The sequence below is a fragment of the Megascapheus bottae genome, chromosome 10, assembly GCF_031878675.1.
Source record: "Megascapheus bottae isolate mThoBot1 chromosome 10, mThoBot2.hap1, whole genome shotgun sequence".
Classification (NCBI taxonomy): domain Eukaryota; kingdom Metazoa; phylum Chordata; class Mammalia; order Rodentia; family Geomyidae; genus Megascapheus; species Megascapheus bottae.
In genome coordinates, this window is record NC_143518.1 from 48816604 (window position 1) to 48839292 (window position 22689).

The following is a 22689-nucleotide window of genomic DNA, read 5'->3' on the forward strand; positions in this document are numbered from 1 at the left end:
ACCCAAGCCCAAGAAGGACTGGCAAAAAAAAAAAAACAACCCGTAAGTGGTTATCCAGGACTAAGGTCAACATATCAGGACATCCAGGACAAATGGGCGTACATTTTAGGTCCCAGCAAGACAGAAAAGATTGGCAGCCAGGTGGTCACCAGTGTATAGCTACTCCCTGTGCTTGAACTGGGAGTCATAAAGCCTTTTATCAAGAGCCTTCAAAGTCAGATGAGGAGGTAGGGATATGTAAGTAATTACAATGTGATTATAATGTGGTGATTGAAGGAGCAAGCCAAGGACAGGTTACCAGGCCATCTCAAAAAGAAGCAATGAGGGAGGAGGTGGTCAGAGAAGACTGCAGAGAACGGTTAGGCCTTGCACTGAGTGTGGGGGAATGAAGTAGGACTTAGAATTCAGGGAAGAATAAAAATAGTTTGGGAGGATGAAGAAGCATGGATGGAACAGAAACAGATCACATAATTTGGTTAAAGTAAATGTTTGGTCTATGCTTTCGTGAAATATAGAGTGCTATGAGAAATAACTTGGCTACTGGTTTAAAAATGAGAATCATTTAACAGTAGACTTTTCTTTAAAAAAAAAACTAAAACTAAAAAGCCACAATTACATGGCTGGTTTCCCACTTACACACACACACACACAAAAAAACTATATACAGACTTTGAGCAATTATAGTTGCTGGCTTTTTTTAATTAAACGCTTGGCTAAAGGCTGATCAATAACTACTTATTAAAGCTTTTTTCATGCACTGCACTATACTAGGAAATATCAAGTCTATAAAGAATTTTCAGGCATGTTCTATTTGGAGAGTGTGGGCATGACAAAAAATATTTTTAATGTACAGCAATATGTAATGAATATTGAGGCTAGGGATGCACCTTAAGACAAGTGCTAGCATGCACAGAGCCCTGGCTTCCATCTGAAGCAGCACTGGGAAGGGCAGAAGAAAAGAAGACAGGGGAAGGAGAGAGGAACAAAGAACAAAGAAAATGAATAACCCAAGTAGTAACAGAAGCTGTGTTTATAGACTAGTTACTGGTAGCATGTTTGAAACTTAAGTAACTATATCCAGGTAGGTTCACATTGGTCTCCAACTTTAAGCACAAGCTAGTATTGTGCCAGGCAGGAGGAGGAAGAATAGAAGATGAGGTCAATAGAAGTAAAGCATGCAAGACGGCATAAAGACAAGGGATGAAGGAAGACCCAGGCTTGGAACAGGGGAATGTCAACAGGCAGGAGAAAGGCAGATGAAGTCTTGAGATTTTTAAAGGATAAAATTTGCCGTTTTTTTGATGATTGATGATGCAAAGTATGAGGCAGAAGAAACTAAGGATGTCTTACAACGCAGTGGATAGAAGTGCCATCTAGTTAATGGAATAAGGGGATGAGAGCAGAGGGCTTGAGGTAGAGGCCCTGTCATTCCCTCACTACTGGGTGAACTACTGGTATTCTTGTCCAGATGTTAGTCTCCATATTTCTTTAATTTTTACACCCATCCTTCTCTACAGCCAACCTAATCCTAGCTCCTGTGCTGTCTTTATTGAAAAGTATTCTCTGACCCTTAAGGTCTGAATGTGTCACTTATTCAACGCCATGGATATTTCCACAAAAAATTAAAAAGTGCAAATAATTAACCATCCTGACTGACCACATACACTACTTTTCTTTCATTAATGCCATTCTGAGCACCAGAGAATCTAAGTTTTGGACACCGTGTGGGTGGAAAACAATCCACTACAGTCTCAATTTCTTTATCTTCAAAGTGATAAAGGAAACTTAATAAATAAGCCATAATACTATAACAGAAGTTACAAACATTCCATATCATTTGATTTTTGGATCTCCAGTGATTTAAATTTTGTGATGTTTAGGCAAACCATAAAAGGTCAAGTAATAATCACCTTAAGCTCTGGATCAAGAGGAAGTGGAAATTGTATACTTTATGTAATCCTCCATATAAATCAAGTCCATGCAGAAACTAAAATTAGGTTTTAAACAGATGCAATGGACCAACCTAAGCAGAATTAATATACATGACAAAAGTGGAGAAAGAAAAAGTCATAATACAACTGGATTTTAAAGTGACCTCTTGTTTAATTATAAGCCAAACTCAAAGAAAGTATAGAATGAATAGGTACTGACCTGCATAAACTCTGAAACCAAGCTTGGAACTGATTGTACCAGGAAGCTTGTGAATGAAGAAACAAGACTTTTTACTGGAGTTGCTTAAGAAAATAATTTTAAATTTTCTGACATCATAAAGAGTCCTTCGTTAATTTGGATGTTCAACAAAATTATCAAAGGCCAGATCTGTTTCTTTAATTCTGATCTGACCTTCTCAATATTTTGGAAATGCTTCATTTTTGGTCTCAAAACTGGTTACTACAGTTGTCAGAACAAGTTGGCGTCAAAGGAAAATAGGATGACTATAATTGGTTTATGCTAATTACCCTTTCTTCCTTCCTTAGCCATCGGTCCATAATCTTGGAACAAACTGTTGCCAAACATCTTAACAAAAATGGAGCTCTAGAGAAAAGAAAGTAGACGTGACAGCTGCATAAGCAATAACTACCTTTGCCACAGAACCAACGAAATGTTCTAAACTGGTTTACATAATATCTCCTCATTGACTAAATCATCTATGAGAAAACAGCTTAAGACTCTTGACCAAACCAAAATATTCTCTTAAAATGAGTTTATCACCAGCTCAAGAGAGAAAATGATCTAATTTTGTTAGACATGTAGGAACAAGATTTAGGATGCAAATTTGGGCTTCTGGTTTTCTTAACAGCAAACTGGTAGGTAAAATGAGTAGTACATCTTCTCAAAAAGAGCTTGTTTTGAGTTCTGGGAAGGATAGGTATCTTTCATTTATTACGCATGCCATAAAAATAGATCCATGAGCAACTGGTATCTCGACAAGGAGGAAGCCTATATTTGTCTTGTGACTATTCAACCTCTGAAAACACTGGTTGGATAGAATCAAGGTGTAGCTTCATCTATTTGCCCCAAGACTTAGAAACCAGAAGAAAATGACTTCCACATTTACTACACTTGGGAAAAAAATCAGAACAATGTCATTTCTTCCTCTTCCTATATGCTCACTGAGAGTGGTCACTGCTCTGCCTATCTAGCCTAGGCATATGATATATGCTATTTATAACTACTAGAGGGAAGAAAGCACTGTGGGCTGGCACAGGAAACCCTTGTGACCCTCAGCTGGCCTGAGTCCAAGAAGAGGACCATTCAAACAACAAACAAATGGTATCTAGGACAAATGACCCACTCAAATGGACTACACAAAGAGCTGAGGCCTAGCAGAAGGAAGTGGGCACAAGGCCAGCAAATGCTCTGTTCCATGACACAGCTGTGATTTCAACACCAAGCTCATCTGCCCACATTTAAAACCCAGAAATATTCCAATGTTTCTCTAGAATATCTGTAATCATGGACAGCTGCCATTTTCCCACCTTGTTACAAAAGCAGCATGAGAGAAAACAAATGTGGAAGAAAGCAAAATTTCTCTTAACCATAGAGCAATCCTAACAGTAGTGAAAATTTGGATGTTATAATCTCAACTACATCAATGATTAGATGTTAAATAAATTTTCTTCAGGCACAGAATTGTCTTAATCCTCTCAAAAAACAAAAAAAACAAACAAACAAGAAATGTTGCCAGGTGTTGGTGGCTCATGCCTATAATCCTAGCAACTCAGGAAGCTTGAGATGTCAGGATCAAGGTCTGAAGCCAGCCCAGGCAGGAAAGTCCATAAGCCTCTGATCGCCATTTAACCACCAGAAAACTGGAAGTACAACTGTGGACTCAAAGTGGTAAAGCACTAGCCTTGAGCAAAAAGGAGCTCAGGGATAGCGCCCAAGCCCAGAGTTCAAGCCCTATCATGACATGCAAAAAAACAAACAAAAAAAAAACAGGAAATGTACCACCATTGGTTCAGAATTGAATTAAGTAGAAACTATCAGACTGTTACTAAATTCTAAATTTCTCTATCGAATGTTGGAGGGCATTTGAAAATGTACAAAGGATTTGGAGGCTGAGAGGTCAAGTATATGTTTCTTTTTTCTTGACAAAAATGTAACTTGTTTGGGTCTTTTTATTATTGTTACTGTAAAGGTGATGTACAGAGGGGTTAACAGTTATACAAGTTAGGTAATGAATACATTTCTTTTTGAACAGTCATCTCTTCTGTTTTTTTTGTTTTGTTTTGTTTTGTTGCCAGCCTAGGCATAGTCCTTGAACATTTTTTTTTTTTTTTTTTTGCTCAAGACTAGCACTCTGCCTGAGCTACAGCGTTATTTCTGGCTTTTTCTGTATATGTGGTACCAAGGAATCAAACTCAGGGCTTCATGCATACTAGGCGAGCTCCTAGGCCACACTCCCAGGCTCTGGGTTTCTTTTTAAATAGTGAATTAGGACCCATTTCACAGGATTATTGAGTATCAAACAGGGTAAAGCATTTGAAACTGTAAGAATATACTAGAATAAAGCCTGTATACCCATAGTTTTTGAAGCTGTATTCACAATAACCAAACTGAAGTCAGCCAAGGTGACCAACAATTGATGAATGGATAAAGAAAATATGGAACACTATACATCTATAAAAGATGAAATGTTACTTACAGGGATTTGGGTGGAACTGGAAACCATAGTGAGGAAGATAAACAAAGCTCAAATAGCCAAATATTCCATGTTCTTACTCATTTGTCAAGAATAGAACGATGATGATGATGATGATGATGATGATGATGATGATGATGGAGATTATGGGGTTTCAAAAAGCATGGGAGGAGGACTGTACAATGGACCAGTGGGCAGAGGAAGGTGAAAGGGAGAGATGCTAAAAGATAATGAGAATTGAAGGATATTTCATAAATACACATCAAGAGAGAATAACAATTTCCAGCAAATGCTGAAAAGAAGGGAAAAAATGGGAATATGGTGGCGCAAGTGAATTTGTTCAAAGGCCCTGTTCAAAGGAAGTGTCACAAGGGAACTCCTTCATATTACTAATTTTGGCTAATTCAAACTACAACAATAGGAAAAAGAAAAAACTACCCAGTGCTGGAAGCTCACATCTGCAATACTAGCTACTCAAGAAACTAAGAGCTGAGGATCCTGGTTCAAAGTCAGCCAGACAGGAAAGTCTGTGAGACTCTTCAAAAAGCTCTTCAGAAAAAGCTGTAACACTATGGTTCAATTAGTAGAGCAAAATGGAGCTCAGGGAAAGTGCTTAAGCCCTAAGTTGAAGCCCTAGAACCAGCATAAAAGAGAAAAGAGAGGGGACAGAGGAGAGAAATCTTTATAAGGATCTGATTTTGACCAATATGGCCAAACCATTTTTACACATTAGCCTTGGTCATCTTTGAGATTTCCCAGGAGAGAGGAATCAATATAACAATTATACTTATCTATCAGTCTATGGATTGAGAGGACAGAGACTGGCAGGAATGTTAAGGGCTAGAATTCAAGTCTAGAAGTAACAAAAATACATGAAGTTTGGGGATATAGTTTGTGATCTCTTAAAACATCAACATAATAAACCACTTAAAATTTACATGCACAAATGTTCCAAAGTCCCACAGTGCTGACACCAGAGCCAAGGGAAAAGGCCTCACTTCCCCTTTCAGACTGGGAGCAGCTGCTGTCCTACAGAGATGGCAGATCCACGCCCCTGTCCCTATTTCTCCATCCTAAGCCTTCTAATTAATTCTTTTCCACAAAAGAGGGGACAAGAGGGAGACATGCCAAGAAAAAAATAAAAAGGCTCTAAGGTAGCATGAATCTCTGAAAACAGCATTCTTTTTAAAATATATTTTTCCATAGAAATAATGCTAGGAGTGGCAGAGAGGATTTTGCAGTTGAAACAAACCCAATTGCCAGTTTGACATATTCCAAGCCAAACTGGCTTTGTGTTTGAATTTAGGCACAATTTGCAATGTTGTTTCTATGAGAAAATGTATTCTGAGTTCCAAACAGCCAATTTAGATTTGAACTTACAGTGCACAACACATTTGTAAGTAAAATTGCAGTAATTGTTTTCTTTGGGTATTTTTAGTGAGCCAAGCAAAATGGAAAAGCCAGTGTATGGTTCATTTGCATGTAATTAAATGATATGCACAAATCTATAGACTAAACTTATTTGCAAAATAAGAATTAATGATACTGAGACTGGCTCTCAATTCTCTGTTGTGCATTACTTGATCTGAAATTAATGTATTATGTAGGATAAACAGATTCATCTGACAATTTGAAGCTGCCACATTTGTAATCCATGAAATTAACAGCATACAGAATGACCAACATTTTATTGAATGCAAAATCAGAAACATGGCTAAGTACTATGCAATGAATTCAATCACCATAAGAGCTCTAAGAGGTATTATTACTATACCCAACCTTACCAATGAGTTGACAAATGTTAAGGCGGTTGCATGGACCCCTACGCATTCTGACACCTTTTATTTGTGATTTCTACATTACACTACTCTTCTGAGACTTCCATTTAGATTTTACAGACTTCCAAAATACTCTTTAAAAGGATTTGCTCTTAATAAATACTGCAATTACTAACTATAACTTTATTTATATGGAAACTGGGAAATGAACCCAGAACCTCACACATACGAGGCAGCCACTATCCCAGCACTCTTGGTTTTGAGAAAAGGTCATGAGATCCTCCTACCACCTCTTCCTAAGTATCTAAGATTACAGGGGTTTACCACAACACCTGACACAATTTTTCCCACAGCTCTGGCATTTGTTATCAGAGCCACATGCTTGTTGGACAGGCACTCTAAAGCTGAGTCACACCCCCAATCCTGTTTTTGCACAGATCTTTTTAAGTCTAGCTCCCTGCTTAGACATATACATGCCCTGTTTTTCATTTCCTACAGTAGCTGGGGTGATACAGTTTAACCATCACACTTTTCTTTTTCCAGTAAGAAATATCTTGAAGATTTTTCTGCCTAGGATGTCCAGGAAACCAGATCCTTTAAATCTCAGTCTCCCATGTAGCTGGGAGGACAAGTGCTTACCACCATGGAAGCTACTGGATGAGAAAGAGTCATTTATATGCCTTAACTGTCCTCAAAACACAATCCTTCCAAGGAGGGAGGTGACAAGGATGAATCACCAGCTCCTGGGTTAGTACCATTATAGGTTGAAACTTATAGCCAGATTCTTTTTATTTTAAAACTTTGATATAGTAACACAGGTCAAGTACAGTCATCCCAGCCTGTGGGCATCTTCACTGCACATAGAAAAGGTAAATTAAAAAAAAAAAAAAGGGAAAGGAATGTCTGTTGTGCCATTTGTAAGGAAATGGGAGACTTGGAAAAAAATTGTATGAGGAAAAGGTGGGGCCAAGGAGAGGGGGTAGAAGAATGCCATGGGGAAGCAGAGGAAACTCAAGCAAGAACTCTATAAGAAATATAATGGAAGGGTTGGATCCAAGGGTGGGGGAGGGGTAAAGATGTTTAAGTGATGACATAGATCAAGATGCATTTATATATATAAAGTTGCTTTGTTAAATGGCCAAAAAAATCAATATAAAACCTAAAAATTAAGAAGAGTGAGGGAGGGGTGAGTTAGGAGGGGTAGGTAAGAATTTCAAAAGGGGTGACACTGATCAAGACACACTGTATTCATAAACTCCTTTGGCGAATGGAACTCCTTTGCACAACTACTTAGAGATAATAAAAGTATATTTTTTAGGGGGAAGCACAGAAACAGTAGGACAGAGGGTGAACTGATACAGTACTGATACTCACTAGACACTACATTGAAAATAAACCATACAATCCGAGGGGAAGGAGGGTTGGGTGGGGAAGCACTGTGAGAAAATAAGGGAGGAGGTGACACTGTCCAAAAAGAAATGTACTCAATTCCTGACTTATGTCACTATAACCAGCATGTATATCACCTTTACAATTTAAAAAGTCTTGAAAACATTCTAAAACATCCTGAGCCAAAAAAAAGGGTAAAGTTCCTTACCTCTTCTTCATGTCTATCAGCATTATCCTCAAACAGTCTTGCTTCCAGAGAAGCAGAAGCACCAAAGAGAGGTGGACACTCGCCTGGGTATTTCCTACATGAGCATCTCACATTCCTCCTTTTAACTCATCAGGCTAATCCTTGCTTTGCAAGGCTAAGGCTGCTGTGAAAAGCATTATTTATTAAACAATGACTTCCAGTCAGTAGCTGTTACTTAATTCCAGCCAACAAAATGGAGGTTTGAATGTCTACCTCCAAAAGATGTAAGAATTGAGCAAGTATAAGAGCCAGTCTTGAGAAAAGTGACTTTCCCATAGTGCTAGGTCATAGTCAAGTGCTGGGGCAGGGGAGTGGGGGAAGCCTGCAGGACCTCAGGATTTTGACAATGGTCAAGTTCATCTGGGTCACTCTAGTTTCTAGTTCATGAGCCCAGTTTGAACCTATTTCCCCCATCTGAGCAAAAGTGGGAGAGCACATGTTACAAACTGCCCTCAACAACCAACAGGTAGTTACCAATTTCCAGTATTTACTATTCTCTCCCACCAGATTCCATTTCCATCTCCCTCCTCTGACCCAAGAGAAGAAAAAACATGTCAACAACCAGCTCAACTTCACTGTGGTGCAAAAGACATCTATAATTTGCAAGAAGTGATCAGTTTGCCTTCCACTTAAATTTTCTTGTTTTGTTTGCCCAACTAGTACTCTACCACTTATGCCACACCTCCAGGCCTGGTTATTTGCTGGTTATTTTAGAGCTAGAGTCTTAGAAACCTTTCTGCTGCATTAGGCTAGAACCACAATCCTCCAACTCAAAGAATCATTAGGTTTTCAAGTATTGAGCCACCAGCACATGGCTTCAATTTCACTTAAAATTTCTTTCAGGACATATTGACATCACCCAGATAATTTTAGAAGAAGATGCAAGTTCTATTAATTATGATTAATGTGGTGAGGTCTACAAAATAGAAGACCTTAGCAGACTCAAAACTAGTAGTAGCAGAAAGATGGGAATCCCAGACTTATAAGAATAACTGCTTTCTTCCTAGATTCAAATACCTGCAAATGTGCTAGCTCAAATAAAATTAAAACACTGAAACAAATGAGAAAAAATTCTAACTAAATAACAAGTAAATGGGGCCAGTGGGTAGAAGGAAGTTCTTTGGACTCTTCCTGTCCCCCAGTAACACGGTACTTCAAAACTGAGCATACACAGAAATATACAAATATATATACCTATAACTAGAGTTTCCCATATAAATATGCATGTTTTGCCAATTAAAGACCCTTACCCAGGCAGAATTATTTCCAATGCTTTCTTTTTCTTTAACTTTTTTGGTTGTTCTTATTATTTTTGTATTCACCATGAGATAACTCCTTACTATAGAAGCATTTGGTTATAGAGGTATCACAAATAGCCAAAGCCAGAACTAGAACACATCCAGGATATGAAGATACTGTCAGGGCCTGGAAAATCACCCAGCAATAGCCCAACTGGAATCTTCCAGTCACTGGAGGAAGTCAGGGAACAGGGTCTGTTCCAGGCCATGACCTTGACTTGAGCACATGGCAGCATTGGTATGACTTATGATTTTGCACTAGACCACAGCCCTGAAAATTCCAGAAACAGGAGGAAAGGAGGGTATCACTTTCAGGAGATGAATACTAAGTCTCTTAGTATTACTGTGACATTATCTAACAGGCCACTTTGCAAAGGACAATTACAAAATATAAAACAAAGATGTTTGTCAAAGTTGGAACATCAATCTGAGCTGAAAGCCAAGAACAAATTATCTTTTACTAATTCACGTCCTGAACAACTTTTTACCCTGATTCAATGATACAAGGGCTTATTCCAATGGTGGCTTTTTAAAACTTGATATAGCTCATAATACCTCTCATGTTTTTATAGCACTATCATTGATGAACAGAGATGGAAAATAGCACATACTTAGACCTTTGCTTATGTGATTTAATGGATGTACACAGCACCCTGGCCATGGGTTAGGTCTGTTACATTCTCATTCAGGCTTTTAAACTGTGCCTTTTATGCCATGTGTTTAAATGTCTGTATCCTTTGCTCAAACATTTTTACTTTGATAAGACGCTGTTAGCAAGAAATTGTGCCAATAATACATTTTATAATTAGAAATAGATTCTACAAAATCAAAAGGTGATTTTTATTAGAACAAGAAAGGCTACATTTTAATACACCATCACTAGAAATGACAATACATACCAAAGAACTATAATAGCCATAAAAAAAGAAAAAAGCAGGATGACAGCAGACATGATATATTACATCTCTAAAGAACTCAGAACCAGACTAACGAGAAATAAATACACCCCATACACCTCCCACACGTATGTACAGCTTATACAAGCAATGATCTATAAGACATTGGAGAGAGAAAGAGGTGAACATGTACATGTGTAAATATTTATAAATGTTTTTCTGAGAAACATAGAATGGGGTGACCCTTCATTTTATTCAGCTCAAAAGAATTTTACCTAAAACTATTTTCCCAAAAGTACTCTATTCAAAGTATAATGTGTTCTGCTTTTTTTTTTAAGTGTAGAATCCACACACACACACCCAAGTTGTTACAGCGCTTGTGACCTATTACCACAAAGCTTCACACAGTCCTATATTTACATTACCATTGAGGTTGACAGGAGTGAGGACGAGGTGATCAGTGCTTCCAAGCTCTCCACTTACACATGGGAGATCTAAAGACCTTATACATTTAGGATGCAAGTTGGGGTTCTCCCCATTGATGAAGTTCTACCTGCAAAGTCCCCATAGGCAGACTCTCAGCATTATTGGCTGCCATCATTCCTGGGGCCCTGTCACACAGGGGCCTCATTGGACATTACAGTTCTCATTGACCTGAGGCTTGGACTGAGCCTCTGGGCTGGGAGCAAGGCGGCCCCGTTTGGCTCTTAGGCCTTCTCCAGGGCTGTCTGACAAGCTTATCTCTGGAAGATTGTTGATTGAGAGAGACTTCATGGTGGGTTCCTGGGGGCCGGTGCCTGAATCTCCTGCATGATGTTGAGCACCCTTCACCTGTAACACATACACCTTTTGTTAGAGGCTTAAATCACATTCACAGTCTCACCTTGAAAAGGGGAGCCATGCGTGGGGAGTTAGGTTCTTCTACAAGCAATTTTACAATGTGTATTATTTTTCTCCTCTGAAAACAAGCCCCATATAACAGAAAATCAGAAGGATGTCAAATATGATGTATAACGAATTGCCAAACGCTGACACCTCTAATGACCTAACTTGCTCACCAGCCAAGAGTGCAAGATGTTCTGATAGTGAAACTGTTTTCCTCTCTGATGCCCACAAAATGCCTAACTTCACAGTGAGCCCCAAGTGAGCACCAAAACTTACCTGTCCTAACCAAGGCCTGACTGTCATTCAGAATGAGCATGTGCCAAATGAACATTTCTAACTGCACAGAGCAGTTTTTATTTATAGCGTGTAGAACAACTAGGATCTGCTCCTGATAGAAAAAGACTTTATGGAAATCTAATAACAACAGATGCTGGTAGGGATGTGGCCAGGAGGAATCACTACTACACTGTTGGTGGGAGTGCAAACTCGTTCAACCACTATGGAAAGCAGTATGGCAGTTCATCAAAAGACTAAACATAGAGCTCCCCTACGACCCAGCAATTCCACTACTTGGCATTTACCCAACTGTCCAGAAACAAGGACATACTAAATCCACTAGCACAACAATGTTCATTGCAGCATTATTTACCATGGCAAAGATATGGAACCAACCTAGATGCCCCTCAATTGATGAATGGATCAACAAGATGTGGTATTTATACACAATGGAATTCTATGCTGCTGTCAGAAAGAACCATATCGCCCTATTTGTAAGGAAATGGAAAGACTTAGAAAAAAATCATATTAAGTGAAGTAATAAGCCAGACTCAGAGAAACATAGGCTCAATCGTTTCCCTCATTTGTCATAATTAGTAGAAACCTTGGGCTCTCCTAGCAGAAATTTACAATAGAACAAAACCTAGATACATAAGGCCATACAGTATGAAAGGACCTCCAGGATACAGAAACAAAAGCCATAGAAGGAGTGATTGTTGTCCTAAATGTACCATGCTATCAATCATCTCTTTTGCTGTCCCTTGGCTATCTCATATTGTTACAGTATTTCACCTTGTTATCTGATATATTGTATATATGCCTATTTGGTTATTTGAAATCGGATAGGGAAGGGGGGAAAATAAGATGAGGGGTGGGGGGGAGGGAAACAGGGACCAAGACATGAGAAAGGGTATCAATGTATGTGAAGTAATGCACCTTCTATCTGGTGAATATAATGCAATCCTTCTATTAATTACAATAAATATATGAGAAAAAAAAAGACTTGATGTAATCATTCTCATTCTTTCGTTGTTGTTTTCATATCCAAATTGAAGGGCAGCTATTTAACAATAAAATTCAGCAGGCATCACCTCTTTGATATTCTACTTTTTAGGAGAATTAGTCCAGAAAACATGAATTAAAAAAAAAAAACTGATGCGAGGATGGGGTAATGAGTCAAGATGGATTGAGATTAGATAACAGAGAAAAAAGATGGGCCAGAACAGAGAATGAAAAGGAAAGGAGCCAAATGTAATGGCACACACCTTAGTTTCAGCCACTCAGAAGGCTGAAACAAAAGGAGATCTTGAGGCCAGGAGTTCAAGACCAGCCTAGGCAACATAACGAGACCCATCTCAGAAAATATGCAAATAGAGCAAAAAGCAAAGGAGGAAGCTCATAACAAGGACAGGTAGATATTTGGTGCAGATGTCTGATCAGAAAGTGACAGAAATTCCTTGACAAGGAGGGAGAAAAAGGAGGGGAGAGAAAGGGAGGAAAGGATGGAGGAGGAGGGAAAAAGTAAAGAAGGAAGGGAAAAGTGAAGAAGGAGGAGAAAAGGAGGAAGGGAAGGAAGGAGGGAGGAAAGAATGAAGGAGGAGGGGGAAAGTAAAGAGGAGGGGAAAAGGAGAAAGGGAAGGAAGGAGGGAGGAAAAGAGAAGGGAAAGAGAGAGAGCTTACAAGTATTGCATTTAAAACTCCTCCATGAAAACTTAATCCCAATTAAATGTCCCAATTAAAGGTATATTCTGCTTCTCATTTGAGACTCCATCTCTCTGGTTAAAAAAATGAGGAAACTGTACTCTGTGATTGAAATTCAAAGTATAGATCATCAATCCTCACACTGATCCATAATCAGATGGGGTCAAATCTAATCAGCAGGACAGGACTCAGTCAGTGATACCTGTGGTTGTGATACAGAAGGAATAGATGGTAAGGAGAGACAGTACAGGGATCCTTAGAAACAAAACTCTCTTGCAGAAAAGAACAATGCAGGCCCCCATAGAACTGATGACTGATGCTACATTAATGTCACAGCTGCCATATTTGATGGCTTTTACAACTGAGTGGCTACTTCTCTGACACTGCCACCAAGCCCGTGTCTTGAAAAATGTAGAACCACCTGGTCTCCTGTCCTCAGCAAATGAGGAGTTTCTGGGCTACTTCATCTCAGTGGCATTGTAAATAGAGGAAGAGCCCTTTCCCAAACATTCCTGTGAAGTCATCAGGTGTCACTAAAGTAACCTAAGGAATTGACTCTGAAAACTCAGCCAGGTACCTTAAGGAGGAGCTCACAAACCTTAGGGTCACAGCTGCTGCTTCAGAAAATAATAACCTTGTTGTATAGCTTTGATGAAAAGTGCTTGACAGATGAGGCAGGCATCTCAGAAAGTGCTGAGTTAAACTGAAAATTACTAGGCTAGGTCCGAACTGTTTGAAACCAATCATAAAGTCTTCCATACCTCCACCCCCACCATTTGGTTCCTAGCCCACAAAACTGCTCAGCAAGCCGCACTGCCAGTGCTTCCTGAACCACATGGAGCTAATGCAGAGAACACACATCTGCAGGAAACCATGGTTACTGCTCCTCGCCAGCAGCGTGGAGAAGCAAGTCCCCTGGTGTGCACAGCTCTTTTCTTCCTAGACAATAAATCTGAACCCAAACCGCTTCGACCATCAATTCTTCATCAAGGAAGGAAAAAACATGATCCAGGTGGTGATTTCATGCAACCATTTCCTAACATATGGGGCGGTCACTTCAAGACGGCATCCACAAATCCATTCATTCCACAAATATGTGCTGAATGTCAGACTTTCCATGAGAATGAAAACACAGGTGAGCCACACACTTAAACCAGCTGCTAAATCATTCTGCAAATCATAAGACAGATATTCAAACAAGTAATAACAAGAGACCTGCCTTAAGATTACTAAAAGGTATGATTCCTGCTTCAAGGGCGCCCAAGCTTTATTTGCGAGTATGGGACCTCTGAGAATAGATGAGAACCTTCACTGAGGGTGGAGGGTGGCTCCCAGTCAATCATAGGAGATGGTACAGACTATACCTGGAAACTAAATACCACTGCTCAGGCTATTTTCATAGCCCAGTGGTTTCCCTGTGGCTAAATCTTTGGTGAAGCTTAATAATTTTGCACCTTGTGGGTAAAAGACTAGGTTAAAAAGTACTCCCTCTCTCCCCTCCCCCCCCCCCTGCTCTTTCCTTTGAGCTGTACTGGGGTTTAGAATCAGGGTCTTAGCTATACCTTCTGCACTACGCAGAAGGTTTTCTTTTATTATCATTGAAAAGTCAGGGTCCACACGTTAACATATTCATCTGTACTGTCCTCTTCACTGCATTTAGATGACAGAAGAGGAGGAGGAGGAGGAGAATGAGGTGGTGGTAGTAGTAGAGGGGAGGAGGTGTTGGTGGAGAGGGAGGAGGAAGGGCAGGAGGAGGATGTGGTGGTGATGATAGAAAAAGAAAGGAAGAAGGGAGAAAAAGAGAAGATGAATCGTTACTTGGGAAGAGGGAAGAAAGTGTGTATAACACTGATTGTGTCTCATATAAGAGATGGACTGCATCCTTTCAATGAATGAAAGAAAACCTTAAGACCTTCCTCAACTTTGAACTAACTTTATTATAAATTTTGAATAAACTTATTACTAAGTATAATTTGCATATAGCTCTTATACATAAATAAAAACAACCCAATTTGCATATGTGTTCCTGTTTTAATGCAGCCAATTTTTTTTTTTTTGCATTTTGGTCTCTTTAATCTTACTGAGGAACATCCTTGCTTAGGTAAGAATTCTTACATTAAACAAGCCAAGCTGCTGAAGCTCACACACACATTCCCAGCTACTCAATAGGCTGAGGCCTGAGGACCAAGGTTAGAAGCCAATCTGGGCAGAAAAAAAAAATATGACTCCTATCTCCACTTAGCCAGTAAAAGGCTAGAACTAGCTCAAGCAACACAGCAGAGCAAGAACACAAGGTCTTGAGTTCAAGCCCTAGTACTAGTACAAAATAAGATAAAATTAAGCAAATAGGAGCTATGTACTTTTAATGTTTTTTTATCTAGATCAAGATCAGGGAACAAAGTAACATCACAGAAATCCAAAACTTTGGAAGTGGCACTGTGGCTCAGGCAATAGAGCTCTATCCTTGAGCTGAAGAGCTCGGGAGTGGTGCCTAGGCCCAGATTTCAAACCCCAAAATCATAAAAAAAAAAAAGATGGAATGGAGAAATTCAAAATTGCTATCTAGCAATTTCCAACAGTATTTCCAAGGTCCCATCTGAAGAACACTGGCATTGTGGCAAGAATGAAGAGTGTGGAATTCGATGGGGAAATGGGAGAGGGAACCATGGGAGATAGAACCACCATGAACCTCTATTTTTTTTAACACCACGTACTATGTGAGATCAACAGTTTCAGTTAAATAACATGCATATGCTATGCATATGGACTGCAACTGCTGCTGGTAAAGATTACTATGCTTTACATCACGTTGTGTGGACTCTAGTAAGGCACACAGCAGTGAAGATCCTGCCCCACCTTAACAATCACAACAGGAGCATCCATAATCAGAGCTCCTCTTTAGCTAGCTACTGAAATAATCCTTTACACCGAAAGGGAAGAATAAAAAGCCATATTGAATCAGGAGCTAGAAGCACACCAGAGTGAAAATTCAGACACAAGCAGTAATAGTAAATGTCCATGGCCACAAGCAAAATCACCTCTTCAAAGCTTTCACAGCCAAGCTTGAAACTTCCTTACAAATGCATTGTTTTACTTTTACAGAGTAACTATTTACCAGTGACCTGTTGGTGGAGGATGAGATAGGACCACAGGACCCTGCAGGCTCACTCTCCAGCTGCTCTCTCCTGCACTATCTGAACCACATGGGACCATCGGGCTTGACAGGCTTCTTGAGTGACATGCGCACTGTTCAACACTGTCCCCAAAAGCCCTGTGATTCCTGGAATTGCAGACACGCTAGCTGCTGACAGTGTTACCTTTTGTGATCTGCTGCCACCAGCTGTTGGTTTGGAGGACTCTGCAGGATTCTCTTTGCCCAGACTTAGTGGGGATGGGGTTAACTTCTGTGCAGCAAGACGGGGGCTGGTCCTCCTCGCCATGGTTGTTCTCCGCAGAACATAGGGGCTGGTCTTTCCTGTTGGGATGTCACTGAACCCTAAGGGCAAAAAAAAAAAAAAAAAAAAAAAAAAAAGCTGTTTACTGCCATATACTATGGAAATGGCATCCATTATGGAAAATCTTCACCAAGATAAATTTCTGCTGCAAATAAGACACCCCACAGGCCTTGGAATAAACACTGGAACTGAGGGGGGTGGAGGGGAGAGGGCAACATGAAAAAGAAAAGGCCTAGTTCCTATTTAAAGCTAGGGAAATATATTTAAAAAAAAAAAAAGCATTCCGTTTCAGAGACACACACATGCATGCCTAGGTAGGAAGGCAGACTGGCATTCTAAGAGTGACTGCATCCTGGTTCACACTGTCTACTTCTGGAGAAAGAAGTGGCCTCAAGAACAGGCCAGCCCCAAGGATACTAGAAGACAGCATACTACCTACACTCCACATAGCATCGAGGCTAACTGAAGGTAAGCCCTTAAGGCTTTACTAGTAATTCACCTACCAGAGACAATTTATTAAGCTTGAGAGCTACGGTCACTTGTAAGTGTCTCCTAAACTATCTACAACAAAGAATTGGTTTTGACTGCTGTAGAATATTTAAAATAAGACTGAATCGATAGAAGAAGAAAAAAATAAAAAACAAAAGCAAAAAAGACAAACAAACAACAATGTCAGTCTGTCCAGAAGATGCAGCAAAACCAACAACTACAACATTTCCTAAACTTTTCCTATCTCTATTTCTTTTCTGACTACTTTAATCATGAGCCAGTCATAAGCAGCACAAAGACTAGCCCTGGGTCATACTTCAGAGTAACTGCGTTTTTAAAAGCAGAACAAAAACAACAAACAAACATGTTCAGAGGCTGCATGTTCAATGGCGCTGTGGCTCAAGTAGTAGAGAGGTAATCTTGAGCTGAAGAGCACAGGGACAGCACCCAAGCCCAGAGTTCAAGACCCACAACTGACAAAAAAAAAATTACCAGTTCTTTTTGTAGTATATCATGAGTAATTAATGGTAGGTATTCTTTCAAAACCTTACCAATTTTAAAGTTGTTCAATACAGTTTCTGAAGACCAGTTAGGACTAGAACACAATAATCTAAAAATCTAAACAAAGTAAAACTGTTTCTGTCTTTTCATAAGGTAAGTTTTAATATGGAATATTCCCAACTAACACATGCAGTTTGGTTTTAATGGGACTAAGCCCAAGAATTTACCACTAAGCTATATCCTCCACCCCATAATTTTATTTTAATCATGCATACCTTTCTTTACAACCTCTGGAAGTCCTTCTGGCTCAAACTCATCTTCCTCCTCCGCAGAGCAAATTCCACCCTTGATCGCTTTCCTACTTTTTTTAGAAAATGTTTCTGGGGTGGAAGGAGCTGATCTATCCCTGTTCTCCAGAAGCCCACTTGACCTCTGCCTCTTGCTTGAAGCTTTGCCTTGACTGCCTGAGAACTTCTCTGGAGCAGTAGGGACTGGAGATGGCCGGGGCACGGCTGCGTTGGATAAAGGCGAATTGTGGAGGTTATGTCTAGATTGTTTTGAGCTCAGAAAAGCAACCTGTGTTTCTAACAACTCTTTGGCGTTCTCTAACTTTTCATGGGTGATGAGCAGGGAACAGTACTTCTCCAAGTATTCTTCTGCCTCCTTGGTTTTGTCTTCAAGTGTCTCTTTCAGCTCTTTGATCTCAGCCATTAATTCATTCACATTGGCATCCACAGAAGTACCTGCCAAAATAGAAGTGACACACAAGGATTTGATTCTGATCCAGTTCTATACTAGACATTGCAAAGCAGATAATCTTACAACTTCCCTTTAAATTTCACAGAAGGGCCAAGAATATCTTTACCAGTATATGGTTCTTTAGTTCATTAACTCCTGGTGAGGAAGTACCAACAAGGTATATAGGCTAGTGGATTATATGCTTTTATTTGAATGGCTTAAATATAAAAACCATCAAAACTCTCTCTCTCACCCAATTCATTAAACTTCCTTGAAGAGCGTGGTGAATGGGATCCAATGAATTAATTTCTCATAGTCTCTTTTCCCTTTCCATTATTTTCAACATAAATGAATGAACAATAGAATTTATTTTAAGTTCAAACAATGTCTGTTGCATGGCTTTGAGACAGGTGAAACCAAGTGGAGAAACTGATGGGGCAAGATTTGGGGGAGCCTATAAAAAGGTGTAGGAACTGAAGTTAAGGATGGCACTCAATCCGTTAGCAAAGCCCCGATACTTCAAACTACTTTACTCATCCTAGCAAGGAAAACCACCAACCTGCCCTGCAAGCTCCAGCAAGAGCATCTACTCGAGCTATGCCATCACCTAGGCACATGACAAGCACATCCCACTGGAGCATAAGTGAAAAAAAGTAACTAGAAGTTCACCATCCCTTACTTTTCATTTTGTCTACACACCCAAAAGATGTAGCTCCCTACACTTTCACTTTAGGGGACCTGGGAGACTGGGCCTACTTCAACCACAATAAGAAATTACCAAGAACAATACAGAAATGTAGATGCTCACTGGTCTTTGAAGAATAAGTGTTTAAATGCATATTAGTGACATTCTTAGAAAAGTACCAGCAGGATTATTTCTGGAGGAGTTGGTCATGGGACTTGAACTCTGGGCCTGGGAGCTGCCCCTGAGCTCTTTAGCTCAAAGCTATCGCCCTATCCCTTTGACCACACTCCCAGTTTTCTGGCAGTTAATTGGAGATAAGAGTCTCAGGGACTCTATTTCACCTTGTTATCTGATATATTTTATATGTGCTTAATTGGTTATTTGAAATTGGACAAGGAAGGGAAGAAATCAAGATAAGTGGGGAGAGGGGGAGAGGGAAATGGGGACCATGTCATGAGAAAGGGTATCAATGTTTGTGAAGTTATGCACCCTCTATCTGGTGAATATAATGTAACCTTTATTAATCACAATAAAAAAATATTTAAAAGAAAGAGTCTCAGGGACTTTTTTTTTAATTTTATTTTTTTTATTGTAATTAGTAAAAGGGTTACATGATATTTGCCAGATAGAAGGTGCATTAATTCACATACATTGATACCCTTTCACATGTCTCAGGGACTTTTGTGCCTGGGATGGCTTTGAATCTCGATCCTCAGACCTCAGGCCTCTTGAATAGCTAGGATGACAGAAGTAAGACACCATGCCCAGCTAAAATAATTTAATCATTTTCTTTTTCTTTTTTGGTCAGTCATGGGACGTGAACTCTGGGCCTGGGTGCTGTCTCTAGGCTCTTTAGCGCAAGGTTAGTGCTCTACCACTTTGAGCCACAGCACCACTAGCAGCAGGATATTTTGGGGGCATGTTTTACAGAAGAGAAGACAAAAAGAATTTTTAGAATGTAGGTTGCATTCTAAATAAGACAATGACCACAAGTTTAATACAAAACTCAGAAATCAGAAAATACGTAACTGCTGAAAGTCAGCACTCTGAATATTAAAGAAAAATAACCCTCTCCTGGGTACGCAGCCTAAGTGTGCCAGCAAGCACCCACCTGTTTTCTGCTTCTGTGCAGCTTCAAGCTGAGAAACCTCCTTCTGCAATGTTTTCTTTTCTTCTTCCAGCTGTTTACAGGATTTCAGCAACAACTTTATTTTCCCCTGAGCACGCTCCCTCTCCTTCTTCAGTTGATCTACATATTTAAGATGGTCCAGCTATAAAACAGAAATCACTCCATGTAAGACTTTAAAGATGATTTCTTTTAGCTAAGTATATAGAAAAACAATTCTGAGACATATTAAAGGATTACATATTATAAATTTAGGAATTATGTTCAGAACAGAATATCCGAACAATGCTCCCTCTCCATCCAGTTTCCTAAGTCTTCTCGATGGATCTCATGGGTTTTGCTCACCACTTTATTTTATGCAGAGCTGGGTCTGAACCCAGGGCCTCACAATGGGCTAGGCAAGTCCTCTACCATTTGAGCTATACTTTTAGACTTCTGTTTTAATTTTCTTTTTGAAACAGGGTCTCAATAACTTTGCCCAGTCTGGCTTTGAACTCAATATTCTCCTGCTTCTACCTCCCAAACTGATGGAATTATAGGCCAGAGCTACCACACCCACTTACTTATTTTTGTCAGTTGTGGGACTTGAACTCTGGGCCTGGGCACTGTCTCTGAGATCTTCAGCTCAAGGATAGTGCTCTACCACTTGAGCCACTTTCAGTTTTCTGGAGGTTAACTAGAGATAAGAGTCTCATGGACTTTAGTGCCTGAGCTGGCCTTGAACCATGATCCTCAGATCTCAGCCTCCTGAGTAGGTAGGTTACAGGTGTGAGCCACCAGTGTGTGGACCATTCACTTTTTTTTTTTTTTTTTGGCCAGTCCTGGGGACTGAACTCAGGGCCTGATCACTGTCCTTGGGCTTTCCTCAAGGCTAGAGCTCTACCACTTGAGCCTCAGCACCACTTCCAGCTTTATTCTACGTATCTGGTACCGAGGAATCAAACCTGGGTCTTCGTGCATGCTAGGCAAGCACTCTTACCACTAGGCCAAACTCCCGACCCTGGACCATTCACTTTTTGAGCACTGTATACACATTCCTAGCTTCTTGTGGCACCTTTGAGACTCATGACAGTTTGAAATGGTGGAAGTTACTACAATCTGAACATAATATAAGCTTGTGCTCATTGTTTTTAAAAACTAATAGAGTTTGGTATGCATATACCAAATTATCAGAGCAATGACAACTGTATAATGACAATCTAAACACTGACCATAACAGAATAAATATATCAGGGGAAACTTACTTTGCTGTTCTGTAATTGTTCTGACAGCACTTTTAATTCTTCAGTTAGCCTCTTTCTCTCACCACTAAATTCTTCTTCCAGATCTGTTGTTTTCCGAATCGTCTCCTGCATTTCCCTCTGCAGCTCAGTTTCCTTTACAGTCATTGTGTTAACCTGAAATTTAATGTTTATTAGTATCTGTTTTAGATGGTCTACTTTAACCACTTAATCTACTAAATCCACTCCCAACACAACATCTTCATGACATTCACTTAGCATCCAATAATAAAATGGAATCTAAATAATTCTCCCTTCAGTAATTCAGTCCATAACATCTCCACAACCTACTGGAAAGTTTGCCTTTTCTTCTCAGCAACACTTTTACAAAAACTAGAAATTAAGAAAATCAAAGACAAATAATGTGAAATCTTAAACTCTCTAGAAAAGTATCATTTTGAATTAAAAACCAGAACTATTCTATGACAAAATGGTTCACGTTTTATCACTTCTTGGATCTTTACTAATCCCCACAGGCTATCCTAATCTTCAAGAAACGTCATAATTAGGTAAACCAGCAAATAATCTACCCTTTGATCACTGCTCCAAAAGAAAAACAGTATAGGTAACTGTGTCATATTAACTCAGCTCTTGCAAGACATCCATAAACCTAAAAATCCTAGAAAATACAACCTTCTGATGGACTGCATTTTCAGGACTCTCCTTTCTTTGATCTGCTCAGTAAATAAAGAAGCCCCTTTCCCAGACCACTAAATTAGGAGTGGGCTACAACATAACTTGTTTCTAATATTGAGACTTTTGATGGCAGATCAATCCTTAAATCATCAGCTAGCCAAACAAGGGACGTACATGGGGAAGGAAGGAAGAAGAGAGTGTAAAGCAAAACCCTGAAGATGCCCAGGGGCCTGAGTTCTCTGTTGATTTTAATTATATGTGTATATTTACAAGTTCTCCCATAGATGACAATGGTAGGGTAGGGCAGGTGGTCTCGTCTGGTTCTACCTTGTGTCTGTTAAGACTGTGGCCAGCAGGGGATCTCAGCTGGTCAATACGTGGCAATTCCCACCTTGTTTTTGTTTTGCTGTCTTCTGTTTTTTGGTTTTATGCCAGTCCTGGGCCTTGAACTTAAGGCCTAAGCACTGTCCTTGTGCTTTCTCAAAGCTAGAGCTTTACCACTTGAGCCACAGCATCACTTCAGGCCTTTTTTTCCCATATGTGTATGGTACTGGCTAACTGAACCTGGGTCTTCGTGCAAGCACTCTACCACAAGGCCAAACTCCCAGTCCCGTAATTCCCACTTTGATGTACTGTAAGGAAACCTAATGAGCAGGAGGCTTGA

The 22689-nt window shown here is 39.8% G+C and overlaps 1 protein-coding gene across 1 annotated transcript in view; it reads right to left on the minus strand.

Annotated features, from left to right (window-relative positions):
- Positions 1–10198: 10198 nt before the first annotated feature.
- The window catches only part of LOC150058396 (centromere protein F-like), a 52180-nt gene continuing 39689 nt past the window's right edge, over positions 10199–22689 (minus strand). The window contains exons 14-18 of the mRNA XM_090341201.1: positions 21354–21506; positions 20095–20254; positions 17836–18303; positions 16433–16611; positions 10199–11084 (exon numbers count right to left, since the gene is read on the minus strand). Coding sequence (XP_090197327.1) covers positions 10881–11084; positions 16433–16611; positions 17836–18303; positions 20095–20254; positions 21354–21506 — 1164 coding nt within the window. The 3' untranslated portion in view covers positions 10199–10880. The remainder of the gene's footprint in view (positions 11085–16432; positions 16612–17835; positions 18304–20094; positions 20255–21353; positions 21507–22689) is intronic.